The 23,614-nt window shown below is 39.2% G+C and overlaps 2 protein-coding genes and 1 long non-coding RNA gene across 3 annotated transcripts; 1 reads left to right on the forward strand and 2 right to left on the reverse strand.

Moving 5' to 3' along the window:
* Window positions 1–1,177: 1,177 nt before the first annotated feature.
* Window positions 1,178–4,401, reverse strand: LOC134207101 (uncharacterized). Its single transcript, XM_062682821.1, has 4 exons — window positions 3,809–4,401; window positions 3,523–3,748; window positions 3,053–3,454; window positions 1,178–1,210 (listed from the first exon to the last, which is right to left on the reverse strand). Exons 1-4 carry the CDS (start codon window positions 4,201–4,203, stop codon window positions 1,178–1,180), a joined length of 1,056 nt encoding a protein of 351 aa, XP_062538805.1. The 5' UTR covers window positions 4,204–4,401.
* Window positions 4,402–5,248: 847 nt separating this feature from the next.
* Window positions 5,249–6,994, forward strand: LOC134211895 (2-(3-amino-3-carboxypropyl)histidine synthase subunit 2). Its single transcript, XM_062689274.1, has 2 exons — window positions 5,249–5,587; window positions 5,651–6,994. The coding sequence occupies exons 1-2, from the start codon at window positions 5,423–5,425 to the stop codon at window positions 6,908–6,910; spliced, it is 1,425 nt and encodes a 474-aa protein (XP_062545258.1). The 5' UTR covers window positions 5,249–5,422; the 3' UTR covers window positions 6,911–6,994.
* An 11,249-nt stretch (window positions 6,995–18,243) lies between these two features.
* LOC134211904 (uncharacterized) lies at window positions 18,244–18,658 on the reverse strand. The gene is made up of 3 exons (XR_009979142.1): window positions 18,573–18,658; window positions 18,407–18,498; window positions 18,244–18,331 (listed from the first exon to the last, which is right to left on the reverse strand). It is a non-coding gene; the product is annotated as an uncharacterized LOC134211904 (long non-coding RNA).
* Window positions 18,659–23,614: the final 4,956 nt, after the last annotated feature.

Raw genomic sequence — 23,614 nt, forward strand, 5'->3', positions numbered from 1 at the left:
CAAACGTCAGTTACACGGCAACACAGGGGGATAGCAAACAAGAATTTCACCGTAGCGCACATCTATTTTTGTGCTATCCCATGAATAATGGGGTAAGGAGATTGCAAAGTTTGCTCTTTCTGGCTCATGACATTTTCATATATGCTCATTGTGTCGTCATGATATGGCATGGTGTGTTAATCACAAGTATGAAAGAGTAGACAATTCTGGTTTGTCGTGCCTTGATAGACATGTAAGGCCATCCAAGGGTACAATGTCGCTGTCAACCACATATAGATACACCATAGCCCACATGATTTGACATTTATGGGAAATTTGACACTTTTGGGCAATCTGACAGCCTTGGATTTTTGTGTTTTTTTGTTTTTGTTGATATTTGCTTCCCGGATTTGGAAAACGCAAGAACGGGAATATCAAAAGCATTTTGAACTGAACGATTAGTAGAACCAAATATAGTTTTGCTTGTGAATAATTGTCGCTGCATTGTAAATAGTTGGATTTTCCGGTTTATTGAAATATCTTCGAAATTTATACATTTCCGAACACACTCATCTACATGGATCGCTTGGATTGTAAAAGGATGATGAATCAAGAGATGAGATGCCCGCGCATGTTACCTAGCACCTGTAAGTATTCGGCATGATATACTATCTTCTGTAGATAATTCAATGTACCTAATTGTTTTTCTTTCTTCTGCAGTCGCAACAACCAAACCCGTGAAAAACTGGCGTTATTCATGCTTGAGCATTTTCGTTGAGGATCCTGGGAATCGATATGTTCGAGATGGGTTAAACAAATGGCCCTACAAAAGCGAGGTGCCTGTAGATTCCAGAGCAGATTCCGCAATATTGTTTTGGGAGCTGCTGACAGCGCTATAGTGAACTGTGATATATGAAGCTATTTTGTGAATGAAAACATCTATGAGTGAATGAAATACATATGATGGTTTGAATATGACCATATCCTATGACAAATTTCGATGTATAGTAATGAATTTCGCAAATAGGAAAGAAACGGGAAAACTAGTGACGCATGTGGCTCAATAGAAGAAATGTGTTCAATTTACGGTGGCCATGCATTCATTTAGGGATCTCTAATAATTTTACTTACTGAAGTACCCATAGCTGTGCTATTCATATAAACATATGCTTCGTTTTCTTCAATGGTTTTGTGTGATTTATAGTAAACGCATCTCGATTGTCTGCATGACCTATAATGTTATCAGAAGCATGATGTAGTTTAGGGATGATCTATCTCCATAAAAGTGATATTTTCAAACTGTCTTATTTCTCTTCTCCAGTAAACAAGAAGGACAAAAGCACACTTTTAATGGGCTTCCATTGAGTTTTGGGTTTGATATTTATAACTTTTGTTGATTGACAAGCGTTTATTAACAACATATTTCGTTCTCTATCTACATTGTTTAGTGTCTTAGTGAATCTTCTGGTTAGCCTCTTATTCATTGGCCTTTGAAGAGAACAAGCTTAGTACAGGTGCTGCGAATTGGCTTTTTGAATGGTATAATTGATTTTGTGTATTGGATAATACGGTTTTTCAGATATATGTCGATGACCAGTTTTATCAATCTGACGCGATGGTCCTTACATTTTTCGTTGAACAATTCAGAATAATTACTTTGAATTATTGATTGAATACGTTCAACTAATGAATTATAACGTTTGCCTACGTCTACGTTGCTCTTCGATTGGACTAACGTTCTAAATTCAAAATCTGCAATTTGGCATATTAACAAAATTTCTTCGCAGCATATTTCGGTTTTAGTTTCATTAGCAATTTTTTGAATGCATATTTTGCAACTTAAATGTCTCATTAATTCTTTTTGAACTTGGTTTGCTTCTCGTTGAACCGTCCTCGCTATGAAACTGTCGTTTGAAATATATGAGTTATTTGCTTTATATTCTGGTACTTTATCTTGAACTACCAGGTCGCATTGTACCGATTCCTTTCTTTTTGAGTTTATTTTCATTACATTAGTGGCAGAAAGTATTGCATTTTCTTTAAAGTTTAAGCAATTTGCTTTATCTGAGGGACATACATCATTATGCGTCAGGAGCCTTTTATACGCGGCAATAAATTGGCTAACATTTGGGTTATTGTTATTGCCACATTTAGCGCGAATGGCACCAAAGAATGTTTCTACGTGATCCTGTGAAAACCTATAGGTCGGAATATTCTGGAAAACTCGTTTGTCTCGTACATATTCAATAAACATGAGGCGAAAACTATTTATACCTACAACAAAACCCAGAAATCCTGTCCTTAATTTAGTTCGTAAAACTTCCTCCCCATTAGTCGTCTTTATTCCTCGAACATATTTTTCAAAATATTGTAATAATGTGTCTAATGTGTCAAAATTATTTTCACTTAATGGCTGTTTAAAGCCCTGAGCTTTTGAATCCTTACTGTTCATGAAATCGAAGAGACTATTGAAAACAGATATGAATTCTACAGTTGGAAGAACATCAGAAAACTCCGGATCTGTGGACTGCAAGTATTCCAAGGCATTTGCTACGGATTTGCTGAGAGTCTGCACTGCTAGAGACACCTTCATTTTCTGGTTTGAAAAATGAACATGTTTGTTCGTTAGCTTTGGCGCTAATGATGCACCTCTCAAATTTTGCATCGTGTTGAGCTTGTCAATGAAACTCCAATTCACCAGACCATGCAAGGTGGAGAATATTTTCTGTGAGGCGAATTGATTTCGTACAAGTTTAATCATATGGCACCCATCTAATATTACGTACACATTATGTCCGCCCGACGGATGGACGAAATGAGTGACCAGTGGTTGACCATCAATGCGGAGGTGACATCCAAAACGTTCAATTGTTGAAATATTAGCTCTAGTGCCGTCAAATGTTAAACCGATTACTTTGACATTTGCATTTTCAAGAACATTAAGGACATTTGATACAATAACCATTTTATCTGCTGCATTGAGCCCATTCGAAAAAAAGTATGCTACAGAAATTTTGAAGCTCTCGTCGATACCCATCACAACGAATACAAGGGCTTCTACTGCAGGAATTACTTTGTCCTCCGATTCCGTACCGGGTAACATTCCACCATAATCCACGCCTCCATCGATTTTGCAGGTAGATGTGTTGAATTGGACGTGTTGACGAATGGCCATTTCGTCCATGCATAAAGCAACGAAAAGTTGTTTGCCTTCCACAGCGCGCTCCTTCGCTTTGGTTTCTAAAACCGCTATTGATTCATCTGTGATGCCAGGACTTCCACCAATACGTCTATACCATCTTACTACAGTGTTCTCGTGGGGTAGTTTTTTGTTAAACTGTTCGCGCACGTATCGATAAGCTTTCGGCGAATAATATAGGAGTGTAGTCGCAAAGGAACGTAGAGCTGTACTGCACGGTTGTCCTTTCCTCCCATGGATTAATTCTTTTTGTAGTTCTGAATCTACACTGAAGGGCTGCAATAATAATAAAAAAGAAATTTAAATGATATGCATCAATAGTGGGCTCATTATAAGTGCTGTACCTGGAGAAGTATCTGCCCTTGGGCTGATATTAGTCCTTTAATCTTCAACTCCTCCAATATAGATTCTAACGATTTGTTTTTCCTTTTAAGTCTTAGATTCCGCTGTTTCAGTTTTTTAATGTCCCCCTGAGACTTCTTCAATTGCTGCTGCACTACGCGAAGAGCTAGTTTAGACTCGTCCAACGACAATTCATCGACGTTTTTGATGTCGCCAGCATAACGGAAACTGTAAACAAAATAATTAGCTACATATTACTCCAACATACTAGATGCATGACCAACGTACAGTTGTCGCTTCTTTGTAGGGATTTCGACACCATCCGTTAATGATGAAATTTCGCCAGGATCATCGACTTTGCGCGTGAAGTTCGTATCCGGTAACGTGATGCTCGGTGTTCTTTTCAATTCAATTGCATCAATTTTGTTGGTTTTCGTCAACGGTTGAATCGATTGAATAGCCTGCTGACTTCTCGACGCTGTGAGGTCTGGAATATTCCGTGGATGCTCTGATAGCGGTATCCTTATCGTAGATAAATGACTGTTGCTGTTTTCGGAATTTTTGTTTTGCCAGACTGTCGTCTGAGGGCACCGATTCTCCTTACCGTCGACCTGATAATCAAAACATTCCAGATTTTTACTTGGAACTGCGCAACATTTTAATCTTTTCTTCCCACCAGCCATGTAAAAATCTTGCTCCCGGAAATGGTTCGAGCATATCCTTTGCTGTGATTCGTCATTCGTGAAAGCTTCTGACAAAAGGTGCCAAATTGATGATAACGCCTGCTTCCACCGTAGATTTTGAACCGGATCTTTCGGAAACCTATAGGTGTTATCCGTATCATAGTAAGATAGTAACAATATTGTGAGTATGAAGGCGAATAATAGTTATTTTGTCGAATATTACCGATGTCGTGATATCCCACGTTCTTCAAAATCTCGAGAGCACCAGGGAATTGAGCAATGCATAACTTCAAACCACTTACTTACAAAACGCGTGCAATAAAATTAAACTTTTTTTGTAAAAATATATCCTGATTTTTTTAAACAAATTTAGGTATAAGTATGGATAAAAGGAAAAAAAACTTTTTTTGTTTGTCACAGTATGTAAATAAACAAATACGTGATGGCCTTACATGTCTATCAAGGCACGACAAACCAGAATTGTCTACTCTTTCATACTTGTGATTAACACACCATGCCATATCATGACGACACAATGAGCATATATGAAAATGCCATGAGCCAGAAAGAGCAAACTTTTGCAATCTCCTTACCCCATTATTCATGGGATAGCACAAAAATAGATGTGCGCTACGGTGAAATTCTTGTTTGCTATCCCCCTGATAAGTATGGATAAAAGGAAAAAAAAAATTTGTTGTTTGTCACAGTATGTAAATAAACAAATACGTGATGGCCTTACATGTCTATCAAGGCACGACAAACCAGAATTGTCTACTCTTTCATACTTGTGATTAACACACCATGCCATATCATGACGACACAATGAGCATATATGAAAATGCCATGAGCCAGAAAGAGCAAACTTTTGCAATCTCCTTACCCCATTATTCATGGGATAGCACAAAAATAGATGTGCGCTACGGTGAAATTCTTGTTTGCTATCCCCCTGATCTCGAATAATGCAAAACCGGTTCGGTATCTGCCGCGGTGAATCGCACAGCCCTTTGATGAAAATGTCATTTTTTTCCCTTTTCAAAGTGTCATTAATGATTGTTTATAATCGTGATAGCTTTTTTTATCGACGAAGATGTAAAAAAAATACGCTGTTTCCACGGTTTTTGCCTCAAGAATATTAATTATTACGCAGTGCTTAAAATATTTACCATTCTTCAATAAATTAATCTCATTTTGACAAACTGCAGCAAGTACTCAATCTCCGATGACGTCCGCATTCAGTTCCAGCGAAGCTGCTGCAATCGAGCGGCAAGTGGATCTGACAGACTCGAATCAGCCGGCGTGTGTCGACATTCGGCTGAACGATTTCTGGGGCGAAGCCCAACTGGCGGAATGTGCCCAATGGATCCGGGAGCAAAATTTCAAGAAGGTTAGTCTCAAACAAATAATTCGGTGATTGGGAAAGTGCCTTACATGGGTGATATTTTGCCAGGTTTGTCTTCAGTTCCCGGATATTCTGCTCCCGTTCAGTACGGAGATTTCCGAACAGCTGGGCGAAGTGGCTTCAGCGGTGAACACAGGTGTTTATATTCTGGGGGATACTTCCTACGGCAGCTGCTGCGCGGATGAAATAGCTGCCTCACACGTCGGTGCCGATGCGATTATACACTTTGGACATGCCTGCCTGAGCCGCGCCGTTCGTCTACCGATCAAGTACGTTTTTATCCGGGGTCAGATGAGTGTGGATCGGTTCGTACATGCCATGAGGGAGGAATTCACAGATCGGAATATAGATTTGGGAATTTTCTACGATGTCAGTTTAGCGCATGCTACGCGGGAGATTAAAGATCAACTGGAGAATGACTTCCCGAACATTAGTTTCGGTCAGTTGGCAATGTCCGGAGAGCAGCCGGATTTGCTGTGCTGGAAGCTGAATGGACGTACTTATGAAAATTCCGTCTGTGTATTTGTTGGGGGCGATAACAAGAGCTTCTTTCATACATCGAACGGAATTAAAGCCAGGCAGTGGTTCCGTTACGACCCAGAATCAGATGCGCTGACTCAAGACAGTCCACTGGATTCCAAGTGGCTGCGACGGCGGTTGTACTACGTTGAGAAGTGTAAGGATGCCAGCTCGTTGGGAATCGTGGTGGCAACTTTGACGGCAAATGGATATCTGGACGTGGTGAACCGCGTTCAGAAGATGGCGAAGGCCCGTGGCATTCGGACGTATATCATTTCCGTTGGGAAAATCAATCCTGCCAAATTGGCGAATTTTGTGGAGATCGATTGTTTCGTGCTGATCGGTTGCCCGGAGAATGATCTGTTCACGTCGAGGGACTTCTTCAAACCGTTGGTATCGGTTTTCGAGTGTGAACTCGCATTCAATCCGGCTTGGAAGAATCAGCTGCCCGACAGTTACAGCACAGACTTCAGCGATCTACTTCCCAATGGACGATTGTACAAAGATTTTTTGGCGGAGTCGGTGGATAACACGGAAACGGATATCAGTTTGGTGACGGGGAAGGTTAGAAGCGTGAACCGGGTGGAAACCGAGATGACAAATGGTGGTGAATGCCAAGTGGTGCAACTGAGAGGGAAGAATGAGGTGGCGCAGGTTAGTTCCGGCGATGTGCTGCAGAACAGAACGTGGCAAGGTTTGGAGCAAAATTTGGGTCGAGATGCTCCGGCCGTGGTAGAAGAAGGGCGCAGTGGAATCCCGATCAAGTATCAGAATGATAACCTTGAGTAATGAATCAGACAGATGCATAGAATTGTCCATATATTTAAAGTTTTGAAATAAATTGAAAACATTTTTAATTATTCCTATTGCAAACCAGATCTTGTCTTTAGGGGCGATTCAAATATGACGTCCATTACTTTTTGAGATTTTTAGACCCCTTCCCCCTGCTTCCTCTGCCACGCTTTTTTGTATACCTAGTACTTTTGTAGAATGTACTTTTGCAGAATAAATGCTTTTTTATTTTTTAAAGTTTATTCGTTTATTTAAAGGCTCACTTGCCGAGTTCAGCTTTACAGAGCCACATATTGCTTATTATCTTTACGATAACTTTTTTAAACAACTTTTTTTGCTATGTTTTTTTCGAAAACCTGTTAAGCCCCAAACGCAATACAACGGAACGGCGACGGAAACGGAAAATTTGACAGTTAGCCCATATATTTTCTGTCAAATTTGCCGTTTCCGTCGCCGTTCCGTTATATTGCGTTTGGGGCTTTAGGCTTTGGTCCGATTCGCGAATTAAAATTAAATTTAACTTGAAAATGACAGTTCGAGAGGTGAGCCAGCCTAGGGCTGAAAACCTCTCAAATGATGATACTACCATCTATTGTAGCAAGGCACCTGCCGATAGCACTGGCCATATCTGACAAACGATTTGATCATGATTATGCTATTGTTTGTATTTCAGGTATTTCATCAGACTCCTGTATGAAGGGCCAAAAATGGGTGGGGTGGTTCCATAAGCAAAAACGCTTATGCGAATCCACGGGATGAATAGAGAATCTCCTTCCATAAGAAAGTTCGTACATGCAATATTATAATCTAGCCTTCGTTTCCCAGATTGACCCAATAGATGGGGAGAAGAGCTCGCCCTTTATCCACGAGATGTTAACAATAGCAAGTTGGCGATTCCACTCAAACCTCTCAAATACACAGGATTTTGTTTTTACACGATTTTTTCTCGCTCGTATTTTTGATCGTGTGACTTCAATTTGCCACCAAACTCTTCGCAACATGTTTAAAAAAATCCAGAATAAATCAAAGAAAAATCACATGATAATTAATATACGTTAAACATTTAGGATGAGTGGAAAATTGAGAAAATGTAAATCGCGTAAAAACAAAATCCAGTGTAGACAAAAAAAAATGACAGTTCAATAATCTCCAAATAACCTGTACAGCAGAGTGTACACTCTGCTGTACAGGATGTCAGTACAAGGATGAGAATGAAGAAAGTTGTGGAATTTTTCCAGTGTTGGACATGCTTTTTCTGCAAAACTTGAAATTTTCAGCTCATTTCAATCAGTCAAGTTTAAAACCGGAATGTAGGAACCTCGGAACTAGGGATCCTACATTCAGAGATATGCGAAAGCGGCCATCTTGAGCCAATCGAGCATTGAGGATTGAGAGCTGTCAGAATCTGAGCCAAATGAACATCTTTATTGTTGCGGATTGAAAGGTATTGCGATTGTAATGAAAAAGATTTTGTCGAATAAACAATTTGTTTTAAATTAGCAAGTTGAAATAGTCTAATTAGTGCATGGTACTTTGTTCATTTGTATAACGAAATCTGAAAATGCCATTTTGCGCAACGTCATGTTCAAGCTCCAACATTTTGCGTCACGGCAAGTGCTGGCAACGTTTGTTTACGAAAGTAACAGCGTTGCTAAAACGTCTGGAAAAGTATTCGCACATCTCTTAATATCCCTGCTCGGAACTGTTCATAACACTCAGCGAACTGGACTATCGAAATTCATAACTGGCGCCTTATGAATCTTCGACTGATTATTCCACCAACAGTGCTTCTTATACGCAGTTACCTCCCCGAGTAATCAAGCGTCAATGGGCGTGTGGTCTATCCAGTTTTCCGCGAGCGGTAATGGCCGCCAGCTTGCTTGCGGTTCAGTCTCTGATTTGACGTGTCTGGAGGTCAACTGCACCCACCGCTCCGAGCATTCTGACCAATGTTGCATATAAGAAGGTGCTGATTCAGTGAATTCAAGCCTTCTTATATACCACATTGATCAAAATGCTCGAATGGTGGGTGCAGTTGACCTCCAGAAATGTCAAATCAGAGACTAACCCGCAGGCAAGCTGGCGGCCATTACCGCTCGCGGAAAACTGGATACATACCGGCCTCTCAACCCCGACGTCCATGGTTCGAACTCAGTCTGCCGCACTTCACTTTTTTTCAAATGAGAATCATCATTCAAGGCAACATTCATACCGTTTCCTTGTGGCAAATTTTCATATGGCGTTTGATTGAAAATCATACGTCAATTTTCCTTACACACTTAACTCATTTCACAGTATTCGGTAAATTCTACCGAAATCTCAACAGCAGAACTGTTCGGTAATTATTTTCTGTAATTTTTTTCCATTGTTCAACTGTCAAAATCACCGAAAATCAGTAAAATTATTTACCGAAAAGTTCTGCTGTTGAGATTTCAGTAAAATTTCACCGAATTCGGTGATTTATTTTAAGTGTGTAGTGAATGTAAAAATTATGAAAATAATTTGCTGGTATGGAAAACCTCTGTTCGTTCAACCTTGGACCCAGGGATGCCAGATGATATTTTCAAATGTCTTCCAAGTCGAGTAAAAATGTCTTCAAATGTCTTCAATATTTAAATTCTGATAATCAGAAATTTCAAAATCCAAAAGGCTTGTAAATTTAATAATCTGCTTGATTTATTGATGTAGAAATGTGATTTATTTACCATTCAAATTGCTAGAATTAATACTTAATTAAACTTCTAAAGGATTTTCTGAAGGAACTTTCGGATAAATTCCTAATGGAGCTTTTAGAGGGATTCCTGAAGGACCTTCTGGAAAACTTTTGAGATTTTTTTACAAAGGAATTCCAAAGGATTTTCTGAAGGAACTTCCGGAGAAACTTTTGACGGAACTTCAGAAGGAATTCCAGTATGAACTTAAGAATAAATTCCTGTAGAAACTTCAAGATGAACTCCGGAGGGATTTTCTGGAGTAATCCCTGAAGATTTTTCCATCAGATGGAATTCCTGACGAAACTTCCGGAGGAATTCTTGGAAGAACATTTGAAGGAATTCCTGCAAGAACTGTTGGAGGAATTCCTGGGGGAACTTCAGAAGGAATTTCAGAAAGAATTCATGAACGACTTTTTGGAGAAATTCATACACTCAAAATAATCTACACATTAATAGTACGTGAAATATCACGTACCCACTAAATTCACTCACCCCACTCAAATTACCGGATGACTATGAAAAGTAATGGGCCAAACACAATTGGTACGTTTGCGTGCGTTTTGACAGTTTTTCCATGGAAAAACTGTCAAAACGCACGCAAACGTACCAATTGTGTTTGACCCATAAGGAGTGTAACATGAACCTTGACTGAAACTTTTTGAAATTAACCTAAATAAACGATATGATTTACGTGAATTTCATTTCACTGAAACATAAGCTGAGAGAGAACCTAACTCAGCTTAATGTTTACATGTCAAAACTTTTCGTATGTCAAAAGTTTTCACCAAATCAGTGCTATGTTAGAATCCATTATTTTTTACAAATTCTCAATAGCGTGAATTAATTGTTCATCGAGATTCATAAGGTATGTATTGCTGAATGCTGATACAGATGCCCATGTTATTCGTGTGGCGATAATTGTATTCATCTAGTTTTAAAAAACATGTTGCAGGAAAATATCGCTAGAACATGGATGAACATTTTCCAACTACAGCTCATTTGTTGAGCACATGTGTACAATTTTCACACGCTCCTCGCGCTCGCATTCGCCAGCATCGTGCTCATATTTATCCAAAATACAACATCTCGTTTCTCATATATATCTGGATCAATTTCTTTTACGTCATACGGTGGCCGAACATAATAATCATCGCAAACTATTATTGATGATGTAATAATTATCCGAATGTGGGAAAGATTTTAATACATAAATAGAAATAAAAATCAAAGAGAGAAATCAAAAATATTGCTGTTTCATTTTTTTTTAAATAAAAACAAATATTATTTATTCATGTTCCTCATGTAACCCATTGAAGAAGTCACGTAGACTTTATGTTGAATGCCTGTGACATCCGATTAAGTGGTACCCGGATAAAAAATATCATTAAAATATCATACATTTTATTGTTACATCACCATTCAAAACATAATTTTCACTATTGAATATAATGGAATTTAAACAATAAAATCACTTGAAAAATAATGGTTTCCACGATAAAATAAATGGTAAATGGGACTTTTACAATAAAAAAGGGGGGTTGTTATGTATCTTTACAATAAAAAAATCGAAAATTTTCCATACAAAATTCGGAGCAAAACAATTGATTCTACGGTTCTTCAATGGGATGATTTCGAGCGACAAAACAATAGAAAACATTGTGTTCTCAATGTTTTCAATTACTTTTTCTATTGTTTTACAGTAGAAAAACAACAGGATTTAGAATACATTATACTCCAATATTACAACAAAAATACAATACAATTAATTGTTTTTCAAATTATTTTATTTCCAATTTAATTTTAATTAAGGTACACCGGGGCAAGTTGAAATGCGGGGTAAGTTGAAACAGAAGCTGTAACTCAGAAAGGAAATGACCGAATGTTCTGATATTTTTTGTCAACAAACTACTCGCCTAAACGCATCTTCTGACTGCCATTCCCGAAAGATTGCAGCTTTCAAAAGCAATCCCTGCCATTATTTATTTTTCGCCCTTTGCAAAATCCAAACCAACTATTTGACGTGCCAACCCAAGAAACAATTGCCAGTTGAATAAAAATCAGTTTTGCCATATTTATTTTGCCAGCGTTGATTAAAAATTATACTATCATACATGACAACATTTGTTCCAGCATTGTTCGCCCAAAAATGGAGTATTTATTCAACAACAACTAGCAACCTCTCTTCAACTTTACTTAAATAATAGATTAAAATATTTATTCATCAACTTTGTTCAAAAACTAAACATATTGTTAGTTCAACTAGTCAGCAACTCACTGATTAGGCTTTTTTTAATTATGCCTTTATAAATACATTTATTTCATTACATTGTTACACTTATTAAGGCATTGTTCAACATACTGGAAATAAGATGAAAAATAAATTATGAACAGGATACCGGTATCGATCCAACGACCTTTGAATCCCCAGCCCAGTTGTTTACCATCAGCTATATTTGTCACCTTGGAAAGTACCAAGCTGAATTAGAAATATAAACCATACGTTGTTGAACAATTCTGGTTGAACAGCTGTAATGGGGTTGTTGGTCATTACTCAACAAAATTGCCAACAATCGAACAAAAGCTTAATAGGAGTCAATGACGTTATAGTTAGTGTAATGTCATTCCGAAAAGTGAGTTATCAGTCTTGATTTGATAGTTTGATTTAGTAAGTTGTGAAGCTGCTGCCTTCTAACTGCCATCATGGAGGTAGATTTTTCCTGCAGATTTCTGCTATCATTCTTGAAGTAAGAATAAAAATAATAATTTATTCTCTAGTGAATGACAAAGTGCAAAATGTTAATAAGAGTAAATCAGCTAAAAATAAAACTAATTTGTAAAGTTGAATAAACGTTCGTACAACGTTTAACTAAAGCCATTGTTGTTATTGCAATAAGCGAATTATCAAACGTTTATTCAATGTTTCAAAATTAAATAAATAAACAAAATTGAAATTGGATACAGAAGCAATAATGTTTACTGATAACGTCAATTATTAGACTTCTTAATAAACTCATGCTCGTGCGTAGATTGTAATAGAGTTTTCAAACGTTTGTTCGATGCTTCAAAAACAAATTATTTAAACATATGCATCACGATGAACAGCATAAACTTTGCAAGTTTAAGTTGTTTGTATTTAGCTAGTTGTTCAATATACATTTCGATTTAAAAAGAAATAAGTCGGTAGCGTTTATAAAAGTATTATTCAGATACATAGCTGAAAGCAGAACAGAAGCTGGTTACAAATGTCAACAATGTTTGCCCAATTTGTTATTCCGTACTACATATTGTTCAGCTACGAATACTTTAATTAAACGTTAGTTCGACAATGATGTCTATTTGTGGTAACTGATTGTTACTTGGGAATGAAACAGGTCTCAAAACGATGTTTGGAAGAGTTTTTTCATCAAATTTTCACGGGAGGTAATCATTCAATGTTGAATAAGCATAATGATTATGAAAAATCGATGAAAGACCCGTTGTAATTTTTGTATTTTGGTTGTTTGATATTGCTCTGCATGTTCAACTCATCGGGGCAAATAGAAATGCGTGGTGCGGGGCAAGTTGAACCAACGATTCAAAACGTCACCCTCGCAATTAAAAGTTTTTTTTCAGAATTCAACATGGTCCGTAAATACATTCGAAAAACATAAATTTATAAAAACATGCAAACTTCTGAACACAAATTTAATTAATTTCCGCCCATCCCGTCATGAATACAATCCTCCTACAATCTCCACTAGAATAAAAAGGGGTCATGTTTAAACTGCAGTTTTGAGATTCTCAATCTTCTGAGCACTGACACTCAGAAAAGAAAACATAGAGTATGTAAACATTTCTCGCTTAACTTTTGAAAAGGACCTAAGTAACATTTTTCTCATGAATTAATTTGAATAGCGCAATCAACAGAACAACATGAAAGCTTTTGATTGCGTTATTCAAATTAATTCATGAAAAAAAATTTACTTAGTTCCTTTTCAAAAGTTAAGCGAGATTACGTTGACTCCTCCTTTCACTTCCCCAGCTGCCTATTTCTGCAATCGAAGAGTTTATGAGAGATATGATGGCTGGAATTAATGTGCATTCATGAAGAAGCCACAACAGAATTAATCAACTGCGCAATATACATTCATTTCATTCATTTATTTAGTCTACATCTATACAGATAACACTGAATCAACAATTTGACGCCACAATACACGGTTCGAGGCCGCATCTCTCCATCCTCGAATACGCCCCACGCTCGCCAAGTCGTTCTGCACCTGGTCTGCCCATCTCGCTCGCTGCGCTCCACGTCGTCTCGTACCTGCCGGATCGGAAGCGAACACCATCTTTGCAGGGTTGCTGTCCGGCATTCTTGCAACATGCCCTGCCCATCGTACCCTTCCGGCTTTAGCTACCTTCTGGATACTGGGTTCGCCGTAGAGCTGGGCGAGCTCATGGTTCATTCTTCGCCGCCACACACCGTATTCTTGTACACCGCCAAAGATGGTCCTAAGCACCCGTCTCTCGAATACTCCGAGTGCTTGCAAGTCCTCCTCGAGCATTGTCCATGTTTCATGTCCGTAGAGGACTACCGGTCTTATTAACGTCTTGTACATGATACATTTGGTGCGGTGGCGAATCTTTTTCGACCGCAGTTTCTTCTGGAGCCCGTAGTAGGCACGACTTCCACAGATGATGCGCCTTCGTATTTCACGACTAACGTTGTTGTCAGCCGTTAGCAAGGATCCGAGGTAGACGAATTCCTCGACCACCTCGAAGGTATCCCCGTCTATCGTAACACTGCTTCCAAGGCGGACCCTGTCGCGCTCGGTTCCACCCACAAGCATGTACTTTGTCTTTGACGCATTCACCACCAGTCCAACTTTTGTTGCTTCACGTTTCAGGCGGGTGTACAGTTCTGCCACCTTTGCAAATGTTCGGCCGACAATGTCCATGTCATCCGCGAAGCAAATAAATTGACTGGATCTGTTGAAAATCGTTCCCCGGCTGTTACACCCGGCTCTCCGCATGACACCTTCTAGCGCAATGTTGAACAACAGGCACGAAAGTCCATCACCTTGTCTTAGTCCCCGGCGCGATTCGAACGAACTGGAGTGTTCGCCCGAGATCTTCACACAGTTTTGCACACCATCCATCGTTGCTTTGATCAGTCTGGTAAGCTTTCCAGGGAAGCTGTTCTCGTCCATAATTTTCCATAGCTCTACGCGGTCTATACTGTCGTATGCCGCCTTGAAATCAACGAACAGATGGTGCGTTGGGACCTGGTATTCACGGCATTTTTGAAGGATTTGCCGTACAGTAAAGATCTGGTCCGTTGTCGAGCGGCCGTCAACGAAGCCGGCTTGATAACTTCCCGAACTCGTTCACTAATGGTGACAGACGACGGAAGATGATCTGGGATATCACTTTGTAGGCGGCATTAAGGATGGTGATCGCTCGAAAGTTCTCACACTCCAGTTTGTCACCTTTCTTGTAGATGGGGCATATAACCCCTTCCTTCCACTCCTCCGGTAGCTGTTCGTTTTCCCAGATTCTGACTATCAGTTTGTGCAGGCAAGTGGCCAGCTTTTCCGGGCCCATCTTGATGAGCTCAGCTCCGATACCATCCTTACCAGCTGCTTTATTGGTCTTTAGCTGTTGAATGGCATCCTTAACTTCCCTCAAGGTGGGGCTGGTTGGCTTCCATCGTCCGCTGAACTGACGTAGTCATCTCCTCCGCTGCCTTGACTTTCATTGCCTGTACTCTCAGCGCCATTCAGATGTTCCTCGTAGTGCTGCTTCCACCTTTCGATCACCACACGTTCGTCCGTCAAAATGCTCCCATCCTTATCCCGGCACATTTCGGCTCGCGGCACGAAGCCTTTGCGGGATGCGTTGAGCTTCTGATAGAACTTGCGTGTATCTTGAGAACGGCACAGCTGTTCCATCTCCTCGCACTCCGCTTCTTCCAGGCGGCGTTTCTTCTCCTGAAAAGGCGGGTCTGCTGTCTCCGCTTCCGTCTATAACGTTCCACGTTCTGCCGGGTACCTTGCTGCAGCGCGACCGCCCGCGCTGCGTCCTTCTCCTCCAGAATCTGTCTGCACTCTTCGTCGAACCAATCGTTCCGTCGACTTCGACCCATATACCCGACGTTGTTCTCCGCTGCGTCGTTAATGGCTGCTTTGACTGTATTCCAGCAGTCCTCGAGAGGGGCCCCATCGAGCTCACCCTCTTCCGGCAACGCTGCCTCGAGATGCTGCGCGTATGCAGTGGCGACATCAGGTTGCTTCAGTCGCTCTAGGTCGTACCGCGGCGGTCGTCGGTACCGAACATTGTTGATGACGGATAGTTTTGGGCGCAGTTTAACCATCACCAGATAGTGGTCAGAGTCGATGTTAGCGCCACGATATGTCCTGACGTCGATAATGTCGGAGAAGTGCCGTCCATCAATCAGAACGTGGTCGATTTGTGATTCTGTCTGCAGTGGCGATCTCCAGGTGTACCGATACGGGAGGCTGTGTTGGAAGTAGGTGCTGCGAATGGCCATATTCTTGGAGGCGGCGAAATCAATTAGTCGTAGGCCGTTTTCGTTCGTCAGCCGGTGAGCGCTGAACTTTCCAATAGTCGGTCTAAACTCCTCCTCTTGGCCAACCTGAGCGTTCAAATCTCCTATGATGATTTTGACGTCGTGGCTTGGGCAGCTGTCGTACTCACGTTCCAGCTGCGCGTAGAATGCGTCCTTATCATCATCAGTGCTTCCGGAGTGTGGGCTATGGACGTTGATTATGCTGAAGTTGAAGAACCGGCCTTTGATCCTCAACCTGCACATTCTCTCGTTGATCGGCCACCACCCGATCACGCGCCTTTGCATGTCGCCCATCACTATGAAAGCTGTTCCCAGCTCGTGTAGCTGCCGCAGCTCTGGTAGATGGTATGATTATCTCTAAACGTTCGCACCATTGATCCCTTCCAACAAACCTCCTGCAGCGCTACGATGCCGAATCCACGGTCCTTGAGCACATCGGCGAGTATGCGTGTGCTCCCGATGAAGTTGATAGATTTGCAGTTCCACGAACCGAGTTTCCAATCGCTAGTCCTTTTCGTCGCAGTGGTCTTCGCGGATGGTTCCGGTCCGTGCTCTCTTGTTGATTGTTCGTTGCTTATGTTTTTTAAAGGCTGGCTTGCAAGGCCTGACACCAAACCCCTAAATTTCCGGAGGACCATTCCTCCTTATTTCCGGTGGACCATGGTGCACAGTTTCACTTAGAGTCCCTCGCTGGCACTCGGACGATGATCAGCCGCCCCTAACATGGAGAACAGACGCTGTTGTGAGCCGATCCTGACATGGAGAACAGACGCTCAATAAGATTTGCACCTCCGGAGGAGCAAACCCCCTTCCCTGTCAGCATACGACCATAGTTCCCACCGGGGTTGGTTACCCGATCTTCCCTAAGGTTGCTCGTATCCCGGCCAGCACCGCGGGGAGGTAGGGATAGGAGTTGCTGGGTAAGAGGCTAAGGACCGCGAGATGGGGTCTATTTTATTCCTTCAGGTACGCGAAGTACCAATGGTACGCTTTACCCAGCATTTGCCGTGCCTGCGCAATATACAAGTAAACCAAATAATGAAGCATCCTGCCTGAATAGTAATCCGAGTGGTCACCAGTAGGAGAAAATCAATTTGATAAATTTTCAGCGTAGTGCGTTCTCCAGAATTTTGTCTCTGAAAATACGCTTGTTACTTTGTTGTACACTGCCCTTATTCGCATAAGAGTCCCATGTCACTTTCGCCGACTTGAGCAATAAGCTTTAGAATTTATCAAACTTGTTTTACATGGAGAAATACAAAAAAAATATAATAAATTGAAAAAAATTGGTATCTTTCCAAAAAATTTACATAATATTTTTTATCCGTATTTATTGCTGTGGGACAATTAAATGAACCCTACTTAAGTTTATTTTTTGTGTAAAAGAGTACCTATCAAAATCTGGAATCTGATTTTTATGCGAGTAAATATCAAGATGAGACAACAAAAGTGGGATTTGTTTTCAAATTTCTAGAACAAAGCCTACTATTTTATCAGTTTTTCTCAAACAGGAGACAATTTTAAGCTAATTTCTGAAAGAAAATCAAAATCGTCAAAAACTTACATGGGACTGTTATGCGAATCCTGACAGTATTATAGTCCCCTTTAAAACCTTGTGCTTATTGAGTCTCACTGAGTACATATATTTTGTTATTAATAAGGAAAAATTAGCTTACGTCTGAATATAACGCAATGTTTCAACTTGCCCCGATTCGCGGGGCAAGTTGAAATGATGCATATAAAAAAATATTTCAAATATAAAAAATATTTATAAAAAAAATTGTTAAGGTTGTTTATTTTTTATACAAAATATTTGCCCCGAACTAGCAAACACCGCAAACGGATTCAAAATATATCAAAGGGTGATTTTTTTACAGCACTTCGAATTTCAACTTTGAAAAAACCGTTTCAACTTGCCCCGGTGTACCTTAAGTTCAGACTTAATTTTTACTCATTCTAACTTGCTTTGCTGTTACTTTGACACGGGTGCATAAACGCTGAAAGTCGGCAATGACGCAGTCCGCTATACTCGTTAAATGCGCCGTAACTGCTGCTACTAGAGAAGGGGGTTCGATTTATCTCCAATGGCTTATTTTTCCTTGCATAGGTGGATCAAAGTTTAATATAAATATAAACCTGTGAAAATGTAAATTATAAAAGAATATCAGTTTTATTAGAAAGTGTACGTCGAGAAGAAAAGAAAAAAATTACCTCCCGTTTGTGTGATTGGCCAATGATAGCCACTGAACGGTCTTGAATCAGTGAAGGCAGCGAGCAGCAATATTTTATCATAAGCTTGATTTCTGAAAAGGAACAAGTTACCAAAAATGTTTCAAATTGCTTTGGCGATGGAAATTAGGGACCCTCTTAAAGGTACTTTAAAGATTTCAATATCACCAGGTGTTATGATGATAACACTTTTTTTTTGTTGATCGGGATGAACCACTGCGTGCATTACAGTCGTGATTCGCTGATTGGCTTTTAATATTGTCGGCGTAGCACCAAGTTAGAATTCGGAAGTCGGGACTTCCGAACCGAACTTTCTTCCGAAGTTTTATTTGTCAAACTAATTGATGCGTTGTTTAGTGCATCTTTAGGCGAATCCAGCGCACTACTTCCGAAGTTGGGAAAGTTGCCTGTATCTGGAGAAAAATCCAACTTCGGTATAAAAAGCGGTATAAATTTATTCCGGATACACAATACATGGGTCATTTTGGCCTCCGCTGGTTGGACCATGGCCCAACTTAAAAGCATTCATACATCAAAATTCAATGCAAACGCCGAAAATGGGTTTTGACGGCATTATGGACATCATTTGTGATGTTCAAATTGGAATGCACGAGTTCAAATTGGTGTCAGTTGACCCAACTAACTAAAAAACAGAATTCGTTGAACATAAATAGTTGGGTCCAGGTTGTGACCCAAGCAGCGAACCGCGACTGTACATTGAACTTTTGTTGTATAACACTTAAAATACCTCGATTCAGAAGCCAGTAAACTACCGCTTGCCCAGCACCAGAAGCAGTAATGAAAAGGACACTTTTTTCACCATCTTCTTCTTCTCCAATTAGGGGCCGTACACTAATTACGTAAGCATTTTTTCCGGGTTTTTCAACCCCCCTCCCCCCATGTAAGATTTCTCCCATACAAATCAATTTTTATTTATATGGAGCATAAGAAATTGACCGACCCCCCCTCCCCCCATAAGTGTTTACGTAACTAGTGTACGACCCCTTATAAACAAAACTGTACACGCTCAAATGAATCCATCCTTTCTCCGAGTGAAATGATTAGCAAAAGTTTTGGTTCCCTTTAATTTTTTAATTCAAATTTTTATTACATAACATTTCTAGACCTGCAATATAAAAATAAATACTTGAGAAACGGGATAATTTTTTGTTTCATTTGATAAGCAAAGCTATTGTTATTTTATTGTTTTCAATTATAATTTCATCAATATAATAAATCAATGAAACATTCCAAAATTATATTATTTTTTAAGGACTGATTTCCTGATCATCCAGACAGAATACTTTTATAATTTGTTCAGTTTTTGGATGAGCAATACTAAACATAAGCGAACAATAAAAATATAATAGAATGTATGGGTAACATTTAAATCTATTGCACTTTTAATGTAAGTACAATAAAGATCTTTTACAACCGCGAAAATTTTACAATAAGCGTACAATAGTTTGTATTGTTTACCACACAATCTATTGTATTTCAATGAGTTATGTCATATACAAGTTAATGTTAATTTTTATCCGGGTACTGAGTTCCTTCACAATTGAATCACTTGTCCGTTACGTGAAAAGTGCCGTGGAAAAAAACCACGTAGGTTTTCACGTAGACATGACGTGAAGATTATTTTGCGTGTAGAGGAATTCTCAGAGAAAATCCGGGAATGTTCAAAGAAATTTCTAGAAAATTACCAAAGGGATCCAAGGAATAATTCGAGAGTGTGTAACCGGTTACACCGGATTTTTTTTGTGGAATTTCTTTGAATTTCTGCAGAGGTGAACCAGCCAAGAGCTGAAAGCCTCTTTAATAAAGAAGAAACAAAAAATTGAATTTCTTTTATGAAGATTTTCCTGTAGAAATATACCGTGGAAGTTCTGAGAAATATTTATTTAACACCAGAAGAGGCAATATTATTTGAAAATTGGAAGAGATTTATTGTGGGAGCTCCGAAGATTTTATCTCAAGAACTTAGAAAAAAAAAACAGGTGGAAATCAAGTAGAATTTCCCGTTCAAATTTCTCCATATGAAAATTATAATAAATGTCCACAATTGTAAATACTGAATTTCCAATTTCAATACTTTTGAATTTAGACAAGAAATTTATTATAATTTTCATCGGAAATCCTCCTTATTTTACACGGAAAATTCATTTAAATTTTCGCCTAAAATTCTTTCAAAAATCCACACTGTAAACCTAACAATACTCTTTAAAGAGTAAAAAACACGCATTATTTTTCGACATATGGAACTGTCAAAATAATGGGTAATTATTTTTTCCAGGTAATGTGTATTTTGTGCCCACTTTCAAGTTCCTCGCGTTTACTCATTAAAGAGTGAAAACCAAGTTGGAATTGATAAAGAAACATTCAAAGATGCTGATAGCGGAAGAGGTGAGAATTTATGCATTTGTTACGGTTATTCCTAATAAATATCCAATAAATTATGCCTATTTCAGCCAGGCGATCGAAAAAGTTATAAGCCACCAACAAAGTTGCCTCGAACTGAAACCTCCGATTCTGGAATTGATTGCTGATGCAACTGCAGCTGCTGGTGATGTTCCGTAGATTAAGAAGCTGAAGGCGGTAGTCGACAGTAAGGAACGGCAATTTTTTTCCAACATTGGTCCCGGATGCAACCGCTGAAGAGGATTCGTAGTGAGCTTGGTATCGGGAGGACGAAACGGTTGACGGTAATACGGAATATGCCTTCGATTCCGGTATTGACTGATGGCCCTGAAGCAGCTAGTAGTGGTGCTCCGCAGTTCGGCGCAGAATGCCGCCACCAGATGGAACCTCGTTTGTAGCTTAAATGGTCCGATTTGCCCGAGAACAGTGTAGATCTCATGATCAAGTTTGAGAGAACCAGTTATTTCCATTCGGGAATGCATTATTAAAACAATAAAGTATGTTTTTTACCCATTTTCCGGTCAAACTTTTTCCAGCTAATGGGTAAAAATCACTCTGTGACTTGAAGTTCGAGTGGTTTACCCATTAATGAGTAAACACTGTTTACTCTTTTAATGAGTTGAACTATTTAACTTCATAATGGGTACTTTTTTACCCATTAAAGAGTACTTTGGTGGCACAGTGCACGGGATTTTCACAAAATCTATTTTCATTCTGCATGGGTAGGGTAAAGTGCCCAATAGTGGACCCCCAACCAATAGTGCACCCTCCAGCCATTTTTGCATTACAGTAGCCGTTCGATAACTGCAAAATGTTTACTTTTCAGTTAACGAATGCCGTTCGATAACTGCAACCCATTTTAGACGTCAAACGGTTGTCAATTGACGTCAGATGCAATAAAAGTGCATCTAAATGTGCAGTGCAATGCAGCTGTAATTGAGTTTGACGTCAGTTTGAAGTTTAGCGGTCCGATAACTGCAAAACTGTTGCAACTATCGAATTGCAGTTAAAAAGCATTGCAGTTAAATGACTTGCAGTTATCGAACGTCTACTGTATTAATCACGCAGAAGAAACTACGTTAAAAACAAACATATTTTAGGTAAATCCAAACAATAATTCAGTTTGTTCTGGCATCAAAAATAAATATGTTTGGATCAAACATATTGTTGCATTTGAAGCGAACGAAAACTTTCTTTTGAATCAAATGTGCGTTTCAAGTTGTTTCAACCAGCTAAATGTTTGAAGCAAACATGGATATTATTGTTTTGGTTCGGCCATTCATAATATTTTCTTATCAACTCTACCAATTTTCGTATTCTGGTAGATTTTGACTACCAGATTTCACAATTCCAATCGTTCATATTTCATTTACTTACCTTTCTGTACCTGAAAAACATCCTTATCATCAATTTGGAAGCAAGAAAACATATTATTCCACGCTTGCTCCTGCTCCTCTGTTGACCTCCGATCGGATCCGATCCGAACTCGAGTTTTTGTTTACTTTTGCAAGAGCGAGCGAGGGGCTGCCCACTAGTGTACGTATAAAACAAACAGGGATTTAATTTGGTTTTAAAAATAAATATGTTTGATTCAAACATTTTACCATTTTGGAAGTAAACATGTATATTTTTGAAGCAAATGGATGAAATTTGTATCCGTGATGCACAATGTCAACATTTTGCTATGAAATTATATCGGGAGAACCTACCTTACAGTCCTATGATTTGATTACATGCATTGGAAATGCTATGGAAAGTAAAATTAGATGATTTTTTACAATTCTATAAAAAATAAACACCAGAGTGTCCATTATAGGAATATTTGGGGGGGGGGGGGCATAATAGGGAAGAAGAACGTCCCGAAACGGGACATGAAAATCAAATGAAGTGTCGACTATAGGGAAGGAATTTCCTATTATGGACCCCCGGGGGGTCTACTATAGGGCTAATTCAGCTAGTCTTTAAAATTTCAATTTCAATGAATAACGTCGTGAATTTGGGTGTTTTATGTATGTATCGTGAAGAGGGGATGCCGAGCTTGTTGTTAGATATCAAGCAGAGTTAATATGTTGAAAATTTCTAAGCCTTATGACAAGAATAGCAAAATTCCGCTACTAGGGGGTCCACTATTGGGCAGTTTACCCTATTCAGAGGAATTGAGATGATGAAAAGATCAGATTATTTCAGAAGAAATCTAGAAAAAAAATCTGGATCTAGAAAAATTCAGTCTACTTTTGCCGTTTAAAATAAATGAGATCGGTCATTGTGTTCCGTTGTAATGACCGAAACACCTTTTTACAGACACGTTGAAAACGCCGCCGCCGCCAAGGAAAATTCAAACGAATGTGCGTTTGACTTTTAGAATGCGTTTCAGTTATCAACCGGCTAATGTAAATGTATTTTTATGTTTGAGATTTAAATCCTAAGACAAAGACTATTATAACTTTTGTAATACTTATATAATTTGCATGTAAACGTCGCAGAATTTATAAGTAAGTAATAAAATATTGGCTGGCTTATTGATTGTCTTTAAGTATCTTGAAATAAGTAGATAAGTCTTCGAAAATTTTGAAAAGTCTTCAAGATGTCTTCACGAAATAAATGTCTTCACAGAGATTCAAATGTCTTCAAATTGAAGACATGTCTTCAAATCTGGCATCTCTGCTTGGACCTCCTTGGACAACCTAATTTATTTTATGCATCACCCCCAGTTCGTCGATCAACATTTCATTTTGATCGATTAAACTGTCATGAATGTCGACAATCGAT

Source organism: Armigeres subalbatus, chromosome 1 (genome assembly GCF_024139115.2).
Source record: "Armigeres subalbatus isolate Guangzhou_Male chromosome 1, GZ_Asu_2, whole genome shotgun sequence".
Classification (NCBI taxonomy): domain Eukaryota; kingdom Metazoa; phylum Arthropoda; class Insecta; order Diptera; family Culicidae; genus Armigeres; species Armigeres subalbatus.

Coding starts and splice junctions, on each gene's coding strand:
- LOC134207101 (XM_062682821.1), bottom strand. CDS start 4,203: ATGGCTGGTGGGAAGAAAAGATTAAAATGTTGCGCAGTTCCAAGTAAA. Junction 3,749..3,808: donor CCTACAAAGAAGCGACAACT/GTACGTTGGTCA, acceptor TTTTGTTTACAG/TTTCCGTTATGCTGGCGACA. Junction 3,455..3,522: donor AAGGGCAGATACTTCTCCAG/GTACAGCACTTA, acceptor TTATTATTGCAG/CCCTTCAGTGTAGATTCAGA.
- LOC134211895 (XM_062689274.1), top strand. CDS start 5,423: ATGACGTCCGCATTCAGTTCCAGCGAAGCTGCTGCAATCGAGCGGCAA. Junction 5,588..5,650: donor GGGAGCAAAATTTCAAGAAG/GTTAGTCTCAAA, acceptor ATATTTTGCCAG/GTTTGTCTTCAGTTCCCGGA.